This window comes from Argiope bruennichi, chromosome 8, assembly GCF_947563725.1.
Source record: "Argiope bruennichi chromosome 8, qqArgBrue1.1, whole genome shotgun sequence".
NCBI lineage: Eukaryota > Metazoa > Arthropoda > Arachnida > Araneae > Araneidae > Argiope > Argiope bruennichi.
This window is the reverse complement of record NC_079158.1, coordinates 59,197,479-59,223,467: the sequence shown is the minus strand read 5'-3', so window position 1 is coordinate 59,223,467 and position 25,989 is coordinate 59,197,479. Positions and strand designations below refer to the sequence as shown.

Below are 25,989 nucleotides of genomic sequence, written 5' to 3'. Positions count from 1 at the left end.
TTTTAGAATTCATAGTTCTTTTTGTATGAAGTAAAAGGAAATGATGTGATCCTTGAACAGCGGACAATACGCGATTAGATATCAAACAATACTAATGTCATAATAATCACTAATAATCATCATCAATTAAGTCATCTTCATCAATCCAATAATAATAATAATCAATCCAATAATAAAAATGTGATAATAATCAACCCAATAATAAAATTGTGATAATAATCAATCCAATAATAAAAATGTGATAATAATTAATCCAATAATAAAATTGTGATTATAATCAATCCAGTAAGAAAATTGTGATAATAATCAATCCAATAATAATATTAAAATTGTGATAATAATCAATCCACTAATAATAATAAAATTGTGATAATAAACAATAATAATCATCATCAATTTCATAATAATAATAATAATCGTATGAATTACATCAATGATTTTACTCCTTTAAGAATAGGTATTCAGTCTAAATTTGAACGGAAACCCGATTCTATTGAAGTTCTGCTGTTTGAAAAATTTTGATGCTCGTTACATCTGTTATCGTGGATCAAATTTCCTGATGTTTCTGTTGAGTAGGAGATTGGAAAATGGATTCCAGAACAGGTGCCATCCTTGTCTTCTAGCGTGGTTCAAAATTACGATATTAATACTCAAATAGATCTAAGTTACATTCAAAATTGTGAGCTGAGATAAATGTTTGGAGCTTCGTATTTAAATAATCTAATTAGGAAATTTACATTAAAATTGTTTTACTGGAAATCTTCCATTCAAATTAAAAATATATTACAGTAATAATCTATTATTGAGTGATTTAGATTTAATTAAACCAGTCGGAGTGGTCTTCTCAAAACTTTCTCGCATACTCTCCAATAAATTTTGTCATGCCAGAGAACGCCCTACATGACATCGGCGTACAATAATTACGAAATATTAACTTTTGGCTTGAATTTACAATTTTTATTGAATCTGTCTTGTGATCCTTGGCGAATTTCTCTTGGCGATTAATACCTGTCATGCGTTAATAGTATCAAAAAAAAAAAAAAAACTGAATTTGGGTTTTAGACATGTTTTTCTCAACCGATTGAAACAAAAATTTGGCACAGAATTGCACTTGTAGTCTCAAAATTCGATACCAAAATTGTTATATTTAAATCATTGAGTTTTCAAATTGTCGGGTTTACATGTTTCTGTAAGTACAGACCGACAGACAGTCAACCCATAGTTGGATTCAGCTGAAAATCTGACAGGAATTGAACTGACAGCTGAAGATCTGACATTCATCGGTAGATGAATCTGTCTACACTATAGATCTTAAATTTATGTTCTGAATTTTATTTATTTAGCTCTCTTGGTTTTGAAATTATCGCGTTAACATATTCGAACATACAGACAAATGGATTTCCTTTGAACAGATTTTACTCAAAATGTGATAGAAATCTGCAGATTTGGCATAAATGTTTTCCATTCGTTTATGTCAATGCATTTTTGAGTTATTTTTGTCACAAACAGATGGGCATTTTCCAAAAATGTGTTTTTTATACTCAGGTATGTCTAAAAAGTGGAGATTAGTCAAAAACCTCGATTTCAAATTTTTTCACATTTACTATATTTTCTTTACACTACGCTTACGAGAAAGTAAAAATCGGCAAAATAAGTGATTAAGGAACTATGAATCACTATAAAAACAATATGAACTTGCATCAATTTTAATGAATGAGTAATTTTGAATTTAAATTTAACTTAATACTTCACGGATTTATTATGACTAAAGATACAAAATTAAAGAAGATCTGTTTTAATCCAAATTCTTTGATAACAGACATAAACATTAAATCTCGTCTTTCTTTCATATAATATATTTTATCAAAATTTCTAGTTTTTTAAATAAAAATAAATAATTTTATCCTTTAGAAAACAGATTATAAACATTTTTGAAAAAAGGAGAAAACTTATTCGTGCTTTATTTTAGCATCTTTTTATGCTTTCGATCAAATATCATTTGAGATTTCTCGCCAGTTTAATCTCACTGAAACGCAGCAAATATTTTACCGATATAAATACGTAGCAAGAAAGTCTTAAGTCGGAAAAAAATTATTTTTTTGAAATATATGAGCACACAGCATTTTTGCATGTTTAGAGAAAATACATCAAATAGAACTAACGATATTTTATCTCTAATGACATAAGAAGATTCTTCTAAAAGAGAGAGCGAGAGATAAAAAAGAAAGTTAAAAAAATTGCTGGTAGTGGAGAAAAAGTTTATGTTCGTTTCCTTCTCATTATTATTCTAGAGAACATCGTATAAAAGTATGCGTGCACTTATGAGAAATTCACATTATTTTTTTATGAAGGAAAATTCTAAGAATTTCTTACAAGAACTTAAATATTATTCTAGTTTTTACAAAGTTAGATATGATTTGTGTGCATGGCTAAATATTATATTAACAATTGTTTTATGTTAAAAAAACTATAGGAAAATGAAATAAAAATATATACGGTAAAGATTTTTATATATTACTGAATATGTTAATCCTTTAACAAAGAATTTTCTTTCTTTATAAAATAAAAGTGATAAATATCCCAATAATGATTGAAACAAACCCAGTGATTGATTGCTGTGCCACAAATACAGAGTTTTCTGCAAAAATGTAAGAAAAAAATTTCCTTTTTTGAAATGGACACAAAAATGCATAAAATGTTCCAGATCTGATGATAATACTTTTTTATATTTCTATATTTTGAAAAAAAAATGAAAAGGAAAAATACATGATATTCTGTCTGAAAAATACAATCTGCTATATTCGATTTTTTTTAATAAATTAGAAAATTCTTTATTCCTTTCGAATTTATAATTGGGAATAATATAAAACAAACGAATAATTTTAAAGTGTTCAAATTATCCGTTTTGGAAATAAAATTTTTTCTTATAACTGAATATATTCATAATAAACGTTATTAATTCTTTATTTGAAGGACTGCAATAAAATATTAAAATATTCTATTCTATATTATTTGAGTATAATATTTTTTCTATTCTAGAATTCTAGAAGTTCTATTCGAAATTTGATTTTTTTTTCTTTTTTCAACTTTATAATCAGGAATAATATAAAACAAACGAATAATTTTGAATTTCAAATAATCCCTACTATAAATTAATATTTTACTTATGTTATATTTAAATATATTCATAATAAACAGTATTAATTCATTATTTGAAAGACTACAATAAAACAATAAAATATCTCCTTCTTTATTATTCGTGTATAATATTTTTTTTTATTTCTAGAAGTTCTAAATTTGATTTTTTTTATATTTTTTCTAAATTTATAAGCATGAATAATATAAAACAAACGAATAATTTTGAAACAGTGAAATAATCTCTTTAGGAAATTAATATTTTACTTATGTTATGAGTGAATATATTCATAATGAACGTTATTAAATCATTTTTTAGAGGAATACAATAAAATCTTAAAAATATCCCCTTCTTTATTATTCGTGTATAATATTTTTTTTCTATTCTAGAATTCCTATTCTAAATTTGAATTTATTATTTTTATTTTTTCCAAATTTACAATTAGGAATATAAAATAAAAGAATAATTTTAAATTTCAAATAATCTCTATTGTAAATTAATATTATACCTAGCAGATTATAATTGAATATATTCATAATAAACGTTATTAATTCATTATTTAAAGGTCTACAATAAAATATCCCCTCTTTATTATCCGTGTATAATATTTTCTACTCTAGAATAAAAATTAAATCTCATAATTCTTAACAAACTTTATTAATAACACTCAGCTTGCCAATATAATCGCTAAAATCTGTCAACATTAAAATAATCTTACTCATTAAACACGTTGAAACATTTTCAAATTTATAAAAAAAAACATTAATCTTGATTATTTAAAAACAACTTCAGCACATGATTTAACTTGTAAATGAACATTGAATCACAGATTTTTATACTATCACAGCAAACGACTTTTTAAACAGAAAATTAAATACTCTGAAAATAAAGAAAACGATATTCTGAAAGAAGATTTTTCTATCCGTATTCGTGACTTGAAAAATACGCTATTCTTTCAGAACATTTGACTTACTATGTTTTACTGCGAATTATAAAGATGTCGTGAAAGTTAATTAGCCTCGTTACCAGGAGTCACGTTTCTCTTTACACTTTGCTGAATGATGTTTGCCTACAAAGTTCTGAAAAGGGATTCGAAGCTATTCGGACGAAAGCTTTTAAACTGCCCTGTTCGTAATTTATGAGATGCCCTTCGAATTATATATGAGCTCTTTTATGTAAAACTTTTTTTTTCTTCCTTTCTGTTCGTCTTTTGGGCATTTAACTAAGCAATTCAGTAACATTCATTTCTTGTAAAGTTGTAATAGAATTTTCTCAAAGCGAGTAGTTGATAAAATGAATTTAACTATGAATCTAATAGATTTATTTCGCTGAATATGTAAAATAATATTCATTGCTGAGTAAATTAAAATATTATGATTTGGAACTTTTATTTATTCAGATGCTTTATGACATTAAATCATAACTAAAATAATATGCAACTTAAAATAAAGGAGCTATGAAATTTACGACTCACAGATTCACGCTGAATCAAATAAATTTTAGTTTAATGCATTTAAAAAAAATTCATTTATTTGAAAAATATTTAATTTTCTTCAATTATAATTGTTCTGCGGAACAATTAATCTTATGGAATTCTATTAACTTTAGAAAGCATAGGAACATATTTTATATCATTTATTGGTATATTATTACTCATAGCTATCTAAGCATAATCGTCTTGAAACATCTCAAATTGGAAATTTTGAGAAATATATTAACGAATTTCAAATAAATATTATTATGGCCAGAAATATTTATATTTTTTAATTCATTACTTACACATTATGGCATTTTCTTCCTTTTTGCTTTTATGTGGAGTTTGGAATAAATCATGACAAAAGAAATAACATATTCTTATCAATAATATTAATGAAATGTAACATTAGGTATTCGAATTAAGGGAAAAAAAATTATTATTTTTTAGTTGGATAATAGCTGAATCAAAAAGTGCATTGAAAATTCCGATAAGAAAATAGCAGAATAAAAAAAATTGAATATTCTCTCTTATTTTCAAGCAAAGAAAAGCTCTCCAATAAAAATTTGTTTGATAATATAAAGGGTGTCACAAAAATAACGCAAGATTTGAATTTGCCATCATTCGTGGCGTAAAACTCTATTAAAAACCTCAATCGTCAGTTGATAGTTTAGGGTTAGTAACAACGGAGCGTTACACGATAGAACAACGTGTTAATGCAATATTTGAATTTAATAAAAAATAATATAAGCACATTTGAATTAAATTAAAATTTACTTCGCTGTCAAGAAATTATTTATTGTTATAGACATCTCAGGTTATAGTAATTAATTATTTATAAGTAGAATTTGTTTTTGAAGATTTAATGACTTTTTTTAATGTTTTAGAATACATTTTACTATTCAGAATGTTTAAAAAGCGATGAGAAAAACTTTCACTAATCACTTTTACAATAGAAAATTTGTTCGAGAATTCAAAGAACGACAACTATGTAGAGGTCATATGTGAAAAAATAATATGTTAAATGAAATGTATGTTATAAAGAGTGTTCCAAAATTACCCCAAGATTTGAATTTACTACCATTCAGGTAGTAAAGTATTGGCAACCCTATAAAAAATTCCATTTGACAGCTGATAGTTTAGATTAGTAAGAATGGAGTGTTACATGATAGAACTATGTGTCAACTCAAGATTTGAATGATATAAATTTTTTTCTTTAAATTGTTATATTTTTATTGAATTGTAAGGTACAGATGATAGGGTTATGTATGGAATAGCACATAGGGCAAATGGCCTCGACGGCTTGGAGGGACATACACACTCTTTTGTTGAAATTTTCTAGGACCATTTTGCATAAATGTGGCTGAATTTCATTGATGCAGCGTTAAATTTTCTCCTTCAATACACGCGTGCTTGTGAGCTTGTTGGCACAGACTTGTGACTTCAAATATACACATAAAAATAAATCCAAGTGTTAAATCACATGATTTAAGGGACCAGTTCTAAAATTTTTGAGCTGTGGCTGCAGGCTTTCGTTATTTTTTGAAATTTTGTTCAACAATGAAAACACGTTATTCAATCGTGTAAACGTTCCATTTTTAATTTAAACTATCAGCTATAGATAGGATTTTACAGAACGAATGGTGAGAAATTCAAATCTTGCGTTAATTTTGGGACACCCTTCATAAAAATTGAAGGAATTGGAGGCCAAGGTCAGGTATGACCACACAAGTGGAGTGTCCCCCTCCCGATCCAGCGTAGAGTCAAAGAGTTCCGGAGTATTATGAAGTATTTTTTACTTCATAGTACAATTAAAAAACAAGTATGCATCTTGGTTCCTTTTTTAAAAATCAAATCCAAAGTTAGTACAGAACCACAATTTTACCAAATTTCATACCCAACTAAAAAACATACCAAATGGATACATAAAAAATTCCAATTCAAAAAATTGATAGAAATCTACAAATTTGTTGTTAAGAGCACATACTACATTCTAACTGTCTAGCCCAGAGTCATCATGTTCACAGGCAGACAGACCAGAAATGTATTCTTCAGTTTTACAGAAGTCTGAAGCGTGGAAATACATCAAAATTTCGAGTTCGAACTTTTTGATGATTTTAATGCTTTCTTTTCATTCACTTTGTATAAGAGAAAGTAAAAAGCCTTCAAATATTTATGATCGTCTTCAAATACAAAGTATTCCAGAAATCGGAAATTCGACTGATCTTCGATAAACAATAATAGAAACATCAGTCATAGAAGAATATCGAATTCGAATCTTTTTTGCATTTTATATTAACAGCAACATCATAAAAAGTTAGATTAATTTTGCATTTCAATTGAATATTTTTCATAACATACAGTGGCTCAAAAAATTGAGAGTACACCTTACTTTTACTTGATAAATGCGACTTTCAATATAAATAACACATTACTGGGAAATGCAAACATGTTTTTATTTTTACGCATGACAAATGGTTTAATTTAGAGTAAAAATGAAGAAAAATCAACGAAAAACTTCTAAATTGAAAATTTTTAGAAGCATTTTAAATATACATACGCAGAATTTTGCCTCAAAAAATTGAGAATACACCAATGAAATTATTGCAATATCATGCATAGAAACAAGTGTCATTATTAAATTGCATGTCTTTTGGCTCTTATAATGGCCTCTAAACGTCATGGTACCAATTCGACCCATTTTTGGTGGCATCTGACGATATTTTACCCCATTCTGCTTGATCCACTTGTTTTAAATGGGTTTTGTCTCTAATTTTGTGTTTTTGGACCACTGCTTCGAGTATGAACCATAGATATTCAAAGTATTGATGTGAGGGTACTGTGGTGGTGTGGGTAAGTGCTGTTTACAATGAAAAAGAATGTAAAAATAAAAATATGTTTGCACTTCCAGGTAATGTGTTATTTATATTGAAAGTCGCATTTATCAAGTAAAAGTAAGGTGTACTCTCAATTTTTTGAGTCACTGTATTTTCATCTGGCGAATTCTTCTTACTCTTAAAACATCTTTTATCTTTACATAATATTAAAAAATTTTTGCTTCATAAGCAATAACAGACTTAATTTGCAGGATTTTTTAAAAATGCACGCGCAATGACAGTATAAAATTTAGTTAAAACAACTATATTTTCCAAATATTCTCAGTGTTTAGTCAATCAACATTCGTTTCTTTAATAAAAAAAACAACAATGAAAAATAAATTTCGCCAATGACAAATTAAAAAGAATATTTTGGAAATTCATCTTTGAAGTGAAACAATTCTAAATTTTAGGTAGTTAAATGATTTTTTTTCTTCTAAAGTAAGCTTTGAAAATATATAATACTATCAACTGGTAATGAAAAGAAAATGAGGGATTTTTTTAATGCTCAAAAAAGGAAAAAAAAATAATACAAAGAAATATTGTTTAACTCATTACGATTCAGAGTTTAAAATGCATACATACCTACATCTGTAAAAATATTCAAAATATTTTTCTTTTTTCTAGATAAAAAAAACATTCATAGACTTTTTTTCTTATTTCAGAGAATGGTGGAATAAAATAGTTTCAAAAAACAAAGGAATATGTTTCTACTTTTGGTTGTATTATGGAAGTTTTTTTTTATGTTTCTTGTTCGGAGCAATAAAGTCTAGCAAATAAAATTTTTCATTCCTTATGTAAGTGCTTTTTCTGTATGGAAATAGAAACAATAAAAATAAGGAGTTGATATGATAAAATTTGATACAGAGAATTTCTCTGAGAGCTTTTATTGTAAAATCAAGATTTAAGATTATCTATTAATTTCGGATTAATAATCATAACTCTTGTTAATACAAAATATGACAATAAAGAAATAATCGATTTTTCGAATTAAAAATTAATTGCGATTTAATAAATTATTTTTGTCAGTATTTAAAAACAAACTGTAGTTGTAGTCAAAGTTGCATAATAACGATCAGCAAGAAGAAAATTTCAAAATTCTTCCTGTATATTTTTTTATCTTATTTTTTTTAATTTTCATATTATTTGTTTTCGTTTACAATTGTTCTTTTTCAAGTCATTTTTTTATTTATATTCTTTTACATAATTGTTTATCCTGTAGGTTTTTTTAAATTTATATTCATTTAACAATGCTGTTATTTTTAAAAAGTGGAAATCTGGAAATATAAATATTTCCAAACGGTTTTATTTACATAAATAAAAAATTCATGTTAAGAATACGATTCATTGGCTTTTATATTAAATCGAAGAATATGCAATACAAAAGATACTTATATTGTTTTCCACAACTTGTTTTACTTTAATTCTATCAATAAAAGTTACTATCAATAAATGATACCGCTATTATTAAATTTGTGAAAATAAATATATTACGTGTCATACATTATTAAAAAAGCTTTTGAAAAATAACGCAAAGAAATAAAAAGAAATGATTTCTTATGATGCCATCGTATGGAGAAAAAAAGGTAAAGCTTCTAAAATATTAATAAATTCTGAATTTCAAAGTGCAAAAGAGAATTCTAAATTTCACTTCGCTTTTAGGATAATGGATCTGAGCAATAGGAATTCGAAACTCCCGGAAACATTTTTTTTGACGTCAATTCTGAAGCACTTTCAGGATTGAGGAATAACAATAGAACATTTGATATTAAATTTCATGACTTTTATTTTGCATTTACGGAAAATCCTCCTTTTTTTTATAAATATTCTTTCATTAAAAATGAATTCCTCAGATAGCATAATATAGGAATAAATAAATTGCTGGTCTTTTCTTGAAGAATGCTTCCCAAAGTCAAGTTTTCAACCGAGCTCCTAGAAGTGCTTTGTGGAGGCTGAGAGCTTCATTGAAATTCTTTGCAGAATTCTCTAAGTGGTTGAGGTAATTTCCCTGATTTTCAGAATTAATTCATGCCCCAAGAATCATTCTTTTCTAAGAATCAAGAAGCGATTCGAATATTTGCCCTGAGGAATATGCATAATTGAGCAATCGAAATGAAGTAATCCAATATCGCTAAATTTTTCAATACACGTGCAATTGAAATAAAAAGTGAAAATAAAATAAAAAGATATAAAATTTGGAAGCTAATTATACCGTCCCAAGCGCAGAAAATATCCGTCTTTTAATTTAAAAAAATACGAAGCATCAGAACATTAGACTTCAGCGTTTAAGCAAGAACCTCTTCATTATAAATTAATGATGGCGTGTAAACAGAATGCTGAAAGAAATCCATTATTTTGTAGAATTAAATTAATGAAAATGCTCAAAAATAAATTGCATTATTTATTCGTTTTACGCATTAGTTAATAACTAGTTTTTTCATTGCAAAATTCAAAAGAATGTTTAGAGAAAGAAATCGAGCACGCATAGATATTCTAATTACATTTGCTTTGAGTGGGAAATTGTTTTTGGTGACCAGTGATATGGTTCTTTGGAAGCGCCTAAACTAAATTTCCTTTCCACTGAATTTTATCGAAAAGAAAATAGAATGAAAAAGCAAAATATTTTTACTTCTGTTTGTTTCTATTGCTATGATAAGAGTAGATAAACCGTTCTAATCAATCTGCTGAAGTTTCAATCCCTAGAGAAACTCAACAATTTCAAAACAAAAACAGTTTCTTTGGGGAAAAAATTAAACAAAATATTTAAAGGAAAATATTTCTTTAATGAATATTTGTTGTTCAGCCTTAGAGACGCCTTTTCCCCTTTCCATCTGTAGTTGCCATAAAAACAGGCGCATGCGCAGTTTTTCTAGAACTTCGATACTTTTTTTTATGCTTAACTATTCGGATTTGTAATGTCTATTAGATATGTAACGGTGAATATCTTTGTGTTGTGTAGGTTTTCCGTGTTCGTCAATAAATGTCATTCTACGTTTAATGATATCTTTGATTCCTGAGTTAGAAAATAGATTTTAGATAATAAATCATAGATAAATAATACCACTGAACTTCATAATAGATTTAGAATGTTATTCTGTATTTAGAATTATTTGGTGAAACCTCTGGCATCATAGACATCGTTTGTTTTAATAATTTCAAATGGATAAACTTAAAAGCAGATGCGCATGCCAGCTGCTGCGCAGATTAAAATAACTGCAATGTATCGTTTTCTTGAGTATGTCATCACGTACTTGTGATTTGAAATTCAAACTTGAATTTGTATTTGATGTTTAACACGTGAGCATAAATTGACTTTATGAGAAAAACGAATTTTGGAACATTTAAGATTTTCTATAGCTAAAATTTACTTAGATATTTTATTTTTGGCATCGGCAAGAAATTTTACGAATTTTGGCAAGAAATTTTACGAAAGTATTTTTTTAAAAATCTTATATACGTCTGAAAAAAAAAATCGAAAATCAATAATTTTGAAATAAAAAAAATTCTACCACTCTCCTTGTATTGAATCCTATATTTCCGCTTCCTGTACTTGAGAAAGAGACAGACGGACATCCTATTCTTGTTCCGCGTGGAGAACAAACACTGTGCGAGCCGTTACGCAAACATTTGATCAAACCTCCCTCGGTAATATTTTATGTAAACTTCAGTCCTGCCAGCGCAGAAAATTGAAAAAGGTCAAATTCTTCCTGCAGACGAAATTTCGTTTCCCTGCACAGCAGAATATCTACCATCTTTTGAGTTAGACTCATGTTAAGCAATCGCCCCTCATTTCGGTTAATTTATTAATCCGCATTACCTTATTTGCTTAAGTAGGCTCTTCCTAATTTCGTTTTGAAAGCTAGCGTGTAATTGTTTATTGCCACAATTGAAGGGATGGGTTGGTAAGGTAGGATGGGCATATATTGATGTAATTTTGATTCATGCTAATATGCTCCTTGGGAATCGACTCCATGCATATTATTGCTTCGTTCTCATGCAAATTTGTATCTGATGTTTTTTTTAAATAATAACTTTTTAGCTGCTAAGTAACTATTTATATTGTCGAGTATAGAGGTCATTTCCTTAACAAAGTATTTCTTCAATGCTCGGGAACACATACCCTGTGCTCCTGTTTTCTAAAAATAGAAGATTCTACTCTAGAAAAATCAGGAAACAGTTTTCTTGACTAGTCATCCATTTATTCACATCGAGCCACTCCTTATTTTTCATACAATTTCCGATAAGCAATTCCATATCACGGTTACGGCTATTTCTTCAGGACAATAAAAAATTATTTTTTTCATAAACTACCAGTTTTATGAGAGAGTCACTAGGCTTCCGCGTGATCGTTAAAAAAAATTTACTCTGCTTTTCCTCACGAGCTACTAATTGCTCATACTCCGCGTAAACGCCTCCTTTTCTTGACTGCCAAACAAAACAAGAAATCTTTTTTGCATGACTTTTACGGCAACGGGAATGTGCTGCCATCTGGGGTTAGGAAGGGGAACTAATTCCGACATATATTTATCACATTCGTCAACTGTATTTGAAAGCTAAATAATGAATCAAAAAATAAATTCGTTCCAATCATTAAATCTTGACATTAGCTAGTGTTTGAGTAAATAAATTTACTGCATTTAATTTTAGACATTCCTAGACAAATTAGACATTACATGCTAATACATAGACATATAATACATGCTTCTATGTATTAACATTCAACATCTCTAATATGTCTATGTATTATATTGCATATTAATGCATAGACATATTAAGCATTATACGTTACATATTCATATTAGTCATTACATGTTAAAAACTCAAAACTATAAGAAAACAAATGGAATATTCTCTCCTCGAGTCTCTTATGTATTTAGATAAGATACTATTTTTTCCCTAGGTCCTCTGTATAAAATTTGCATATTCTGAACATTCCATAAGTTAGGGATAGGGAGTGAGAGAACAAACTCTTCAAGATCATGACAAGTCCACAAAAGCGATGATTCCTCCCACCCGACTCTTTTATACTGTAATACAATATAAAATATATCTGTTCATATCATGGTCCAAAAGCTAATTTCTAAAACGTTAGAGATAGACATATAGTTCTAGTTGGAAAAATGCTTTAAATGATGGGAAAAATTATATTTTATGCAGATAAACAATGAATATATTTTGCAAGAAGTTACAAAATATATGATGATTAAGTAAACAAATATTTCTATATATAAAACGCTAAAGTACGTGGCATAGAAAACGCGCTTATTACTTATTGTAGAATGGCAACATTGAAATATCAACAAACCATCATACACATGCCCGACTGCTTCATTCATTGAATATTTTTACACGTGTATTAAATCCAACTCTTCGGTCAGCTAATTAATGGAGCTTCAAACTATTATTAGAAATACTCTGGAAATGTTTCGCCATCTCACCGAAAAGTATATTCGCTCAGGGGAAAAGAAGATAGAAATGAAATAAAGAAATAGATTTCAAACAAAATGTTTAATCGAGCCCAAAGATAGGCTTAGCCATCTCGAGATAACTAACTAATCGTAGTAAGGTTTCAAATTAATTAACAGTTTCTCGTCAATCAATCAACATCGTGCTAATTGTCCAAAAACTGCTATTCTGGGTGAATACCAGAAATGGTAAAAAATGGCTTTTAGAGATTGTAAAAAAAAAAAAAAAAAATTGGCGACAAATTGTCTCAAAATATTTCTATTTTGGCGACATCACATTAATTATAAGTCTAGCCGCATCGTTATGACTTAATTTTGGATATTGATATTCACATTTTCTAAAACAATTATCTTAAAAAATGATCTTTGTATTATCTTAAGATTCAAAAAATTATCTTTTTAATGGTATCAATCTTCTTTCTGCACAATTTCTTCTTCAAGCGAAATAATATTTCTAATTCAATTTGATACATTATCTGAAAAAATGTTTTTAAATGTTATGAAGGAGTCCAAATTATACATTAAAACCTTTTAATCGCATGTTTTTACCAGTCATAAATTTAGTAGCAGGAATTTTACTTCTGCTTTTATTTCGTTATATATACATATATACTTTTTTTATTTACAGTATACTAATTGAATTTATGTTTATCAGTCATATCAAATGACAAAGTAAAGTTTTTTTTTGTAGCATTGCTATTGAAATTCAAATAGATTATGGCTATTATTTAATATATTTTCTCACATTGTTCAATTTTAAGAGCATTCATATTTTGTTCATTAATTCAAAAATAAATTGTGTTTAAGCGGGCAAAAGACTACTTCCTTTATACATTCAGAAATGTTTAACTATACAAATTATGGTTATCAATTTTATACCAAACGTGATGTAAAATCGATAAAAGACGAAAAGTACAAAAACCGCTATTTCAAAAAAAAAAAAAAAGTACTGAAAGGATGCACAGTTTGATTACAATAATTAAAATATCAAATTCTAAAAATTTCAATAATTTCTTCATTTACACAGACTAATAATTTTTAACAAAGCGATTTCATTTGTTCGAAATATATTATAGTATTTTCAGAAATGGCAAATGAAACATATTTTAAAATTATCTTAAAATGAATGTATCTGAAATTGGAAACTTGAGTGCACCAGTAATTTAAGTTTAAAGTACATTTTGTGATTTTGTTATAGAGATAATTAAATAAAATTTCTGCAAACGATATAAACTCAAAACTTATGAATAAAGGAAACTAGTTAATAAGCTTGGCAATGACTTCGATATTTTCACTATAATAATTCCAGAGAAAGATTAAGATAGGATGACCTTTTTGTTTTGAACCAAAGAATCCAATCATCTGATCAAACCTTTAAACGTCAAATTCTTCAAATAAGTAGAACTTTGTTCATTCGAAATATGAACTATTTCAGTTAAAATAAGCTCCAACTTTTGAGAAAGATTTAACAGTCGTTCATCTTTTTAGTTAATTCATTATTCCAGACAAGTCAGATTTCTATATTTTGTAAAGAAGATTCTTCCTAATTTCGTTTTGAAAGCCTACTTTCAACTATTTATCGCTTATGATTAACATGAAGGGAAAAGGGGTGGTAAAGGATGGATCTTAATTAACTTTTGAATTCCTGCTATCTATTAAACGAATTGAATATATGAATGTTAATCGAGTTCATTTAATGATATGAATGTAAGATTACGAAGTCAATTTAGTTACGTAAGAAGTATTAAAACTTAATGATGCTTACATAGGAAGGATTAGCTTTTGGACAGAAATCGTTATCTATGGAGCTCGCAAACTAATTATATAAACTTAAAAGAAGCTAATTGACTCTTCATGGTATTTCCAAAGCCCATGAAAGGAATAAGAATTTAAAAGACTTACATATAGTTAGTTTTACTTTTTTGATAGTTAAGCTCATGTTATCAATTGCAAATATGATTTGGCTCGTGTATTAACGCACTTTTACTCAGGAAGTTTTTTTTAACAAGTATTTAAAATTTTAAATAATACTAAGTAACTCAAAAGAAGCTGCGTTGGGACGGCAAATATATTTGCAAACAACAGTACTGTCATGACACAAATCTATTGTTAAGAATTTGTAATGTTGCTTTCTGCTCTGTAAGTCCCCGGGTAAGAAAGTAAGTTTTACAGATGACTCTACCGAGTGCTAAAAGAATACCGGATCAATGACTAAAACAAATGTAACAGAAACAGTAGGATTTTGGCCATATATCGATTAGAATGAAGATATGAAATACTACAAGAACTTTCGAGGATCCACCTCGGAAACTATAAAAAAGCCGAAAGATAGAACTAGGGTTAATCAGTAAAAATGGCGCTAAAACAAGTAGTAAGCGTAGCAGACGATTCAAGAGACATGAATCGTTGAGCGAAGTCTCTTTCCTGCAAGTTTCCTGCAAGAGCTTTTGTGTTGTTACTGTTATTTATTACCGAATGCTGCTTGATTGTCACTGTTTATTGCAAGTACTGTTTTAGTGCACGTTTCGACCGTTTTTATTACCTGCATATTCATGCTTCCATGTAAAATAAAGCGTCGTTAATTGTTATTGCTCCTGTTTCCACCGTACAATCTTCCGGGTGATTTTGGGGATTTGGATGACGAGGAATTCTGCGAATTTGGTGAAAAAATGAAAGTTCTAAAAATACAAGAATTTTAACGGCATCTCCATTAAGCGTCGAGTTTGAACGATTCTTTTAGAAGATCTGATATTTTTCACCGAAGAATATTTCAGGGAAGATTTTCATATGCACTTCGGAGGCTGGGAATATGTACCTCGGAGCGTCTTTTAAAGGATTTATATAATAATTAAGCTATTATTGCATGAAGCTGATTTTTGAAACATTTTATAGTTTAAACAGTTTTCTTAACAGTACAAAATTATTACTGGAGTACTTTTTTTGGAATTATAACAAAATTTTATAGCTACAATGAAATTCATACCACTTTCATTATTTCTTCAGATATGTTATACTTCTTTTTTTTTACTATTGCTTAAAGCTAAACAAGAAAGACTCCTCTTGTTATGTGTACCTATTTCACGATGAATTAAAAAGGGAAATTTCACTTCAGGAGAGGAAACACGGAATTTGAAGTTATAATACTAAGATGCTTAAGTTTGCAACGGCGCTAGGATGTCTTGGAATTCGACTTAATTAGAAAAGTTCATATACACAGCAAATAGAAAAAGTGTGAGGCTAATAAAATTACATGACCTTACTGCCTGTTACAATTTAATGCATCAGAATACTTTGTTGAAGGAATCAGGGATATCAATTTATGCATTAAAGAATAAATTGAAATGAAATCACTATTCCCCGCAAACCAATTGTTCATTAACGGCGTCTTAATCAATCAATTTCAATCAAGGCGTTATCAATTTAAATCAAGGTAGCTGCTTGGTACATTATATATTTATTTAATCGAGAAATGACTGTTTGTTAGACATTTCATCGAATAATTAGGAAAGTAAGATACAAATAAAATAAACGGAATTGTATTTATAAGAAGATAAAAGTTGTATCTTAGTTGAAAATTAAAATTAATCAATGCAAAACTCGTTCGATATGTCAGCCATTTTCTGTTATCAAAAGCACACAAATTTCGACTTCTTGAGTTTCTTCGTAATTCTTTTAACTCAAATAAATTGTCTGCTAACAAAAATTTTCCAATCTTTTTCTTTTTTAAAATGAATGAAACGGAGTTGAATAGTTTTTAAAATTTAAGAATGCCTTTTTAAAATAGTGATTTAATATCATAGTATATTTGAATTTCAATGTGACAAAAAATAATCTCCACTATTGGAGATAAATCATTGCATTTCCAACAACATTTCTTTGTCCCCGCATTACTTCCAATCGAAAAACATTCATCACCTTATCAGCAATTTCGATTTACTGTCAGTGTTGAAAAATAGTTCAATTGAAATGAAATATCCTAAATTAAATATCGCTTGCAGATATTATTATTTCAATTAAATATTAACAATAACGTTTTATGGAAGAAAGTAGGAATTTATCGTTTGATTTTTCATTTATATTTAAAGAAAAAAAAATCGTCTGCTATTTCTTAATTAATATTGGAATTAAGATCTTATTGTTGCGCATATAAATATTTCAGTTATAAACTATTAATTGGAATAAAATGAAATATAGTATATAATTAATCCTATAATCAATTTTAAAAAAGCCAAAATGTCTTACTTTTTGCGACATATTTTCGAAACATATTAAATAGCAGAATTTGCAACCACAACTATCACCGCATAATTAATTGAAGCTTAATAATTGAGACACATTGTTATCTTAAAATTTAATTTTCACTCTTTTGTTTTGAAAATAGACCATTATGATACCGTGTGTAACGACTACTTTTATGGAAATTTAAAAAGTTTACGAAAGAAAACAAAAAATATTTTTCAAATGTGAACTTTTTAAAATTTTTTTTCTGACTTAACTCAGTTACCATAATTTTCCAGAAATCATTTTATAGGTCTTTTTAATGTCTAAACCTTCTTAATTTAAATTTTCCTTCGCAAATCAATAGTGTTTTATTTAAATGCGGTAAAACTGGTGTTTCAATTTTCACGTCTTATTCATTAACAGATCCAGGTATAAACATAGAGACTGCTTAAGCTAGACAATCTATATAATTACTATTATATATATTTTTATCGCAGTTTGGAATCTTTAAGATATTTCAACTGGACTGTACATGGAATTTGGAGTTTTAATTATTAATTGTTGGTCATATGTTAAAACTGTTCTATGTTAAATTTGCAATCGAATCTATTTGTTACTCTCTATATTTATTGAATCTATTATTTGTTTATTTGAATTATTTGTTTATTGAATCTATTTGTCAAACCATACATACTAAAAAAAATTTAAAAATAGATTTTTTAATAATTAAAAAAAATTTCGTTCTATTTTACTTTTTTCCTTTCAGTTTCCAAACAATGAAAAACAACGAGTGGGAATTCGAAATCCCAAAACGGAATCCAATGCGCGGCAAAGTGCTTCATAATTCGATACTTAACCGCCTCTGTTTGTTTCTAGGAAACAGCTTGGATCTGGAGGGGTTTGGCGCAGACAATATGGGAAGAGCAGGTGGTCTGATTGCCCAGCCCTGGCGCGAGTGCTTTGAAAGGGATATAAGAGGACATATTCCTTGCACCTGATCCCCTTTATCGAATTACCTGCACTTGGTAAAAGAACGAGAACTGGCCACTCGCCCAGAAAGAACGAGGGTGTTGCCAGCGATGGAAATAAAGTTTAATTCTCGAATGTGGTGTTCTTTATTTTTTTCATACTTCCTTGGTTTTTGAGTAGTAGTTGCAGGTGATTTTTTTTTTAATACATCTTACATTTTTTTTCTTTTACTGGTGAATAATGTATATCTAATTTGGAACAAAAATTCTATTTGTCTTCAAGTTTCGAAATCAAAGTTTCGAATAAAAAAAAAGATTTTATTGTATATTTTTTATTATTATTACTGGTGAATTAAGCAGATATAATTTGGAATAAAAATTCTATTTGTCTTGAAGTTTTGAAATCAAAGCTTCGAATAAAAAGAGATTTTATGGAATATTTATTATTACTATTACTGGTGAATTATGCAGATCTAATTCGGAATAAAAATTCTATTTATATTGAAGTTTCGAAATCAAAGTTTCGAATTAAAAAAGTTTTTATGGAATATTTTTTATTGTTATTACTGGTGAATTAAGCAGATATAATTTGGAATTAAAATATTTGTTTTAAAATTTCGAAATCGAAGTTTTGAATAAAAAAAAAGATTTTATGGAATATTTTTTTATTATTATTACTTTTGAATTAAGGAGATATAATTTGGCATAAAAATTCTATTTGTCTTAAAATTTCGAAATCAAAGTTTAGAATAAAAAAAGATTTTATGGAATATTTATTATTATTATTACCGGTGAATTAAGAAGATCTAATTTGGAACAAAAATTTTATTTGTTTTAAAATTTCGGAATCAAAGTTTTGAATAAAAAAGTAAGATTTTATAACTATTTTTATGTGGAAATAAAGTAAATTGAATAATAAATTTCTTAGTTTGAAATCTTGATAAAGTAAATATAAGTACGAAAGTAAAGGAGGGCGGGGGAACAGATGCATTTCGTTTATATTCGAAAAATGAAAATTAGTTATTCATTTTAAATAAATGACAATAAAAAATCTTTAGAAATACCGAAACGAATCAAAAACTATCCAATTTATTAACACATAATTCCCTTTAATCTCGAGTTACGATTTTTCTTTCGATTTTTACATTTCCATAACCCACTTCACTTTAGTTTATTTCGCTTATTTTTTTAAATATCTTTTTGAAATTGTTCCTGAATATCTCCAATCAATGTTAATAGCCGATATAAATAAGATTAAAAGACCAAGTCATGTTTGGTACCTACATTGAAATGAAAATTTCTGTTCAATATTTTTAATAATATTCATTGACATCTGTTGGAAAACAAACTTTTACTTTCGATATGCAAAACTGTCGAAAACTTTTCCTTTTGCAAAAGAAAAAACAGTTCAATATTTTTCGTGAAAAATTATTATTTTTACAGCTGTGGGTTTTTCAAATCTATTAACAAAAAATGAAATTTAAAATTTAATTAATAATTACATTTTTATATACAAAATTCCATTGATGACTTCCTAGCTAGTTGTATATTCATAAAAAAATGATAAATGCTTACAGATATTTAAGCGGACGATATATTTAGATTGTAATATACTTTTTTTCAATAGAAATTATTCAAAAGGAAATATATGATATGCACTTTGACAACTAGATAGAAGTTGAAGACGATTATTTAAATACCATTGCTAAGTAAAACTTTTGAAACTTACTTCCACAAGACCTTGCAGAATTCTCACAACCATTACTGCACTCGTATGGATTTGAGCAGATTTCGGAATTAACAAGTTCAGAAATGCAGATATTGCGATTGCTGTCCCAAAAATTCTGAAAAAAAAAACAAAGGTTTAGATCAGTTATGAACTTTTAGGGCTAGTATTTGAGAGTAAAAAATTGTAAATGTTGTTAGTACCAAAAGAGAAAATACTGGGGAAAAAAATCTCAAACTGTTCATACTAACAATAGAAACATTCACCCTAATGTCATCTTTTTGAACTACCAAGCACATTTCATGTTTAACACATTACTAAGTATTGTTAATTTGACATTTGAATGCGAAAAACAGCATCGGAGTTTTCTAAAAATTGTATCTATTAACAGCTTAAGTCTAAATCTCACTCAAAGAAAAATATACCCTATATATTATAAGCATTTTTGATTTATTTAACTTTGGATTTTGACAATGTAATCAAAAAGAGATATTTCAATTTTTCATATATATTTAAAATTATGATTATTAAATTTTTTTATTTTGAAATTTTAATATCTCTTATAATAGTTTTTGCATGCTTTCCAGAAAACTACCCGTCTTTTTAAGCTTCAAATTATAGCTTGCAGAGCATCTTAAATTCTTAAAACTAAAATAATACTCCAAGCAATTTAGAATTCCATCGGCTTGTTTATTCTTTCAACTTAACAGCGTATCTTACAAACATTGCCAGATTGCAGAAGGTTTACAATTGATCATCAGCTATTATACAAAAAATAAACGAAATAATATTAACAAAATATGTTTATCAAAGAAAAAAATCGTTTGCTTTTACTTTTTAATAATATTTTAACAAAATAAAAATAGTAGCAGTTATAAAATGTCTGAAAAAGAATTGTCTGCTAAATGTCTATTTACAGATTTAGATTATGATATTTACCGAACAATAGTACATCTTTTACAATAAATCAGCTTGATTATCAATTAGGAAGAATTTAATGCCTGACTTACGGTCTAAAAGATAGAACTAAAATATTTATAATAAAAATAATGTAAAATAAACTTCTTATGATGATTGATTTTTTTCTCAATAGCAATATTTTATATGGTCTGTATTATATATTTCATCGAAATATTCATAAATAAATAACAAGAAAGAATACAAAATACCGTAACTAAAGTTACAGAAGAATAAAAGGAAAAAAATATTTCAATTAAAAAATAATAAAGTGCACTTAAAACAGCAAATACTAACAAAAGATTATCGATAAAAAAACTAAATTATTCTATTAATCAATAATACGAGCTCATTAAAAAATTAATTTTCAGACCAAATTGTATAAACAAAAGTACTCGGCTTTTATCACCAACTCGCTCATTGAACAGAAGCTCGAGAAAATTCATTCGCTCGAGCATCTTGGATATTTTTGCATATTTATCTTGAATATCTTTCTCTCAAATTTCCGATAGGTCGTGAGGCTACATGGAATTCCCAAGATGAAGTATCAGATCTCGGTTCCCAAATATATATATAATTCTTCTATTTTCCAGAATCTGAGTTTTTGTTGCCCAGTTTTTCTCTAAATTGCCAAGTAGTCGTCGAAGTCGGATGTCATTTGGTTTGGCCTCCTGTCTTTCGTTTCTATTATGAAACTAACATGATAGGGAAAGGGTATTACATTTTCATAATAATGTTATAAAAATCTAAATATTCTCAAAATTTTTAAAAAAGAAAGATTTTCGAACTTCAGTCTCGAAGCTCACAGAACTTTGAAATAAAATTTTAACTGCTGATATGTTTATGTGTTATCTAAGGAAAATTTCTTTGATTTCAACACAAAATATAAAGATTCATTTAATAGAATTTGAACTATTTTTTTTTCACAGATCATTTCCAGTCAATCATCTTACCAAATCTTGCAAAGGACAAAGAATCATATATCAAGTTTTTGTCTATTCAGAAACGTAATCTATGTACTATATAAAAATAATCTTTAAAAAAAAAAAAACTTTAGTGTGACAGATGTTTTGTTTTTTGACTCAGTTAAGGGAAGCAGGTTCCGGGTTTTTATTTCTTCAGTATCGTCTGACTTTAAATGCTTGCAACAGTACCAAGATATAAACAATTTCTTTCTTTTTTTAAATTTTTTTTGCTTGCACGTGTGAAAGATTCAGAGTAAATAGAAAAAGCATACAAACATATCTTTGCTTTCAACGCAGAAAAAACAATTTCATTGGATTTAACATTCAATGCTGTAAATCTAAAGCAATTTGAAATAAAGCTTTTTGTGTCACAAGCGCCGCCTCTCCAGTCTTCATTTTGCTCAGTTCGAAAGTATGATAAAAAAAATCTAAGCGAAAATATATGACACTTGATCTTCTTACAAATATACACCTAATCCATCATACGTTTTTGGAAAAAAAAGTGGAAGGTAAGCGAGAAACAAAGTGTTTTTTGTTGTATAAAGCTAAGATGATAAAAACGGCGACAATCTTGGCTTAATTTGTTTCAATGTTTCAATTTAATATTTATGAAACATTCTTTTACTTACACATTAAATCATATTTCATGTGTGTAAAGAGCAAACTGTAAATTTAAACATTATGTTATAACTAAAAAAATAATATAAATAGAAGAATTAATGAATAATTTTATCGAAATGGAATAAATGCAAATATCTTCACATCAATTAATTGTCCACAATATTTCTAAACTGAAAAGCGCCACCTTGTGGCATGAACTGCAACCATTCATTTTATATTCAGACACAAAACAATGAGCATGTACCTTAAGATTATTTAATAAAAACAGTTTTTAAAAACAAACATTTATTTATGTATTAAAAAGTAGAATTTATTTTATTTTATTTTTAATTTTTAATTTATAGTTCATTGTTTTAAATACATGCCATCTTGAAATCATTTTTTTCTTCGAATTCAAAAGATGGCCCCTTTAATATGGACAAAAAATTTAATTCTATTATTTGATTGATTCATAATATTGAGTTGTAAAAATAGTGAAAAAATGTTTTTGTAGGAAACACAAAAAATGAAAAGAATAAATAAATTACTGCTTAAAGCAGATTAGAAAGGGAGTGAAAAATTGTAAAAAATTCCATCTTTATCTTCTGAAATTCCATCGTAAATAAAAATGTTTAAAATTGAAATTTTATCCTCAAAATAAATTGATATATAAGATGCAACAAAATATATGTTAGTATTAGAATAGTAAGTAAAAAGGTTCTAAACCCGTTATTAAATATATATATATTTCTAAAAATCTGGAGATTTTTAGCTAAATTTATGAAACGTGAGGTGTTTATACAAATCATTTCAGCAAATTTAATTTTAATACCGTTAATAGTATATTTTGATTTCAAAGAAATACTAAAGTTTTTTTTCTTATTACATTCATTACGATTCACTTCCACATGTCTTAGTTATTTTTATGTTGTTGTGTCCAATTTTTAATAAAAAAATGTAATTTTTTACTTTAAATATATCAATTAAAGTAAATTTTTAAGAACTTCTTTATTTTCATTTTCTAATATTAATAATACTGAATGCATTTCATTACCTATTATAATAATTATTAAGAAATTTTTTAATATCTTTTATTTCAAATTTAATGCATTATGATGCCATTTATAGGTCATCGAAATTTAATGATCGTCAATTATTACCAATTTAATTAAGGTAATTACAGATTACCAATTAAAATTTAAAAAAAATAGAATACTGTATGAATATCAAAAACTCACAATTGTACAAAATTTCGGAGTTTTAGTTGACCAAAAAAAGAGTTAAAAATCGATTATAAAATTTTAGTTTAACAAACAAAACATCTAAAAAAATGTAATTAAAAACTTTAGAAAGATAGAGAGTGGCATTTAAAAATCTATTATGGGAAGTTTAATCCAAAATTTTAAAAACTTATAAATCACTTCCTTAAAGAAAAATGTATTCAAGTAGATATTTATCTTATTCGACAATACAAATATCATTAAATACGCAACTTAATATTAGAGGTTAAATTTCTGTTATTATTTATGTACTTGAAGAATATTAACATTATTGAATTAAAAATATTTATCGTTTTCACAATTTTCCATTTTTTTTTCTTATTTATCAAAACTATCAATTTGAGTGTAAAAGCAAAAATAAAAAGGAAACAGAAAAGTGAAAAATTGTTTTGGATCACTTCCAAATGCATGAGGGAAAAACACGTGTTAAGCATTTGTTTATGAAAAATTCATACACTTCTCGTGAAAATTTGCAGCTGAAATAATTTAGTAGCTGCGAATTCCAACTTCCAGGATTCAATATATCTTGAGCGGCACAATTTATTTCATTTCACCGTAACTTTATTTCACCGTTATTTTGTATCTTTGTATTTTATTGTCAAAATGATATATACTGCGGAATTATTGTGAAATAATAGAAATCTGAAAGTGCTTATGGGAATTTTATAATATTTATGGAAAAAATATTTTGAAAAGTGCATGAAATACCTAGCTTGAGTGGTCTTCCCAAATCTTTCTCGCATACTTTCTATTAAACGTGTCATGCCAGAGAACGTCTTGCATCACATTGGTGAACAATAGTTGCGAAATATTTACTTTTTTCATAAATTCAGAATTTTTATTGAATCTATTATGTCCTCCTTGGGGAGTATTTGCCGATTAGTCCCTGGCATACGTTAATAGTATCTAAAATTCGAACATGTGTTTTAGAAGTGCATGAAAGATTTGGTTCAATGTTTTGGTTCAATGTTTTGGTTCAATGTTCGGTTCAATGTTTTGGTTCAATGTTCGGTTCAATGTTTTGATTTAATCGATTGAATCAAAACATTTTGACACAAAACTGCACTTGTAGTAAAAGAACTCCATACCAAATTTGATTTTTTTTTAACAATTTCTAAGGCCGTGGGAAGTATGCTTCCCACCAAGTTTATCAATTTTTGTATGAAATTATGTAGGTTGTCATAAGTTCTGCCAATTTTTTTTAGAACGACAGAAACTTAGACACTTCAGTTCTTTATCTCACACAAAATGATGTGTCTTGATTTGTTACTTAGTTATTAATTAACCAAATTAATTAATGAATCAAATTAAATTTGTCTAATAAGCTAAATGAATCCCTTTTCTTATTCTAATTTCAAGCCTAAAAATATTTTAACATAATATGACTAGAAAAAAATGGCCCTTTAAAGGGTTAAATCACTGTGTTTTTAAATTATCGCTTTTACTGGTTTCTGAAGGTACAGGCAGACAGACAGTCAACCCATTGTTGGATTTAGTTAAAAATTTGACAGGTATCTAATAATAAATGTTAATTCTGTCTAGAATTAACTTTTCGAAACTTAGCTGTCTAGGTCATTTCATTTTGTAGTAACCGAGTTAACTTATATTCAAAAAGCCGGATAAGCGGACTTTTTCTGAACAAATTTTGCTCACAATTTAATAAAAGTCTACAAATTTGGTATAAAAATCGTATACTAAATTTCATCCACCAAGCTCAAAGTTTTTTGAGTCCTCCTTGTCATAAAGGACATTTTTCAAAAATGTGTTTTCCGAACTCAGGGATTTGTAAAACGTGGAAATTCGTAAAAATCTCAAATTCATATTTTTTGACGATTACTATACTTTCTCTATATGAGAAAGTAAAAATTAAAGAGAGAATAAGTAATATTACAAGCAGTCTCTAGCAATTTTGGGGAATTTTTTTCTTCGAGAATTTAATTATTCGCCGTATTTAAGATTTTCCCGAATTCATAAAGTCAATTTTTGGAGTTATGGATATATATTTGCTAATATATAAGCAGGAGAATTCAGAAACACTTATAGCTAGATAGATGAAATGCCTTTACATCAAAATTATAGATCTTTGTCACATTTGCATTAATCTATCTGCTGAAAATCTCTCTGGCTATTCGTCCGGTTTTATTTCAAAATGATAACTTATAAAACATAGAGCTAAGGGAATGAAATTTAGAGTATAGTTTTCTTATAAGAATCTATAAGATTTTGAAACAGTTCTGATCGTATGTTGACCTTGTATCGGCTTGTATATCTTCGTATTTGTGAATGCGACTGTTCAAAACTGCAATAAAATTTGGATGTGG

At 27.4% G+C, this 25,989-nt stretch overlaps 1 protein-coding gene across 2 annotated transcripts in view; it reads right to left on the bottom strand.

Annotated features, from left to right (window-relative positions):
- LOC129981048 (vesicular glutamate transporter 1-like) overlaps positions 1-25,989 on the bottom strand; it is a 475,319-nt gene that overhangs the window by 80,963 nt on the left and 368,367 nt on the right. For both annotated transcript variants that reach the window (XM_056091661.1, XM_056091662.1), the window contains exon 5: positions 19,870-19,984. In XM_056091661.1, the coding sequence (XP_055947636.1) occupies positions 19,870-19,984 (115 nt within the window). The remainder of the gene's footprint in view (positions 1-19,869; positions 19,985-25,989) is intronic.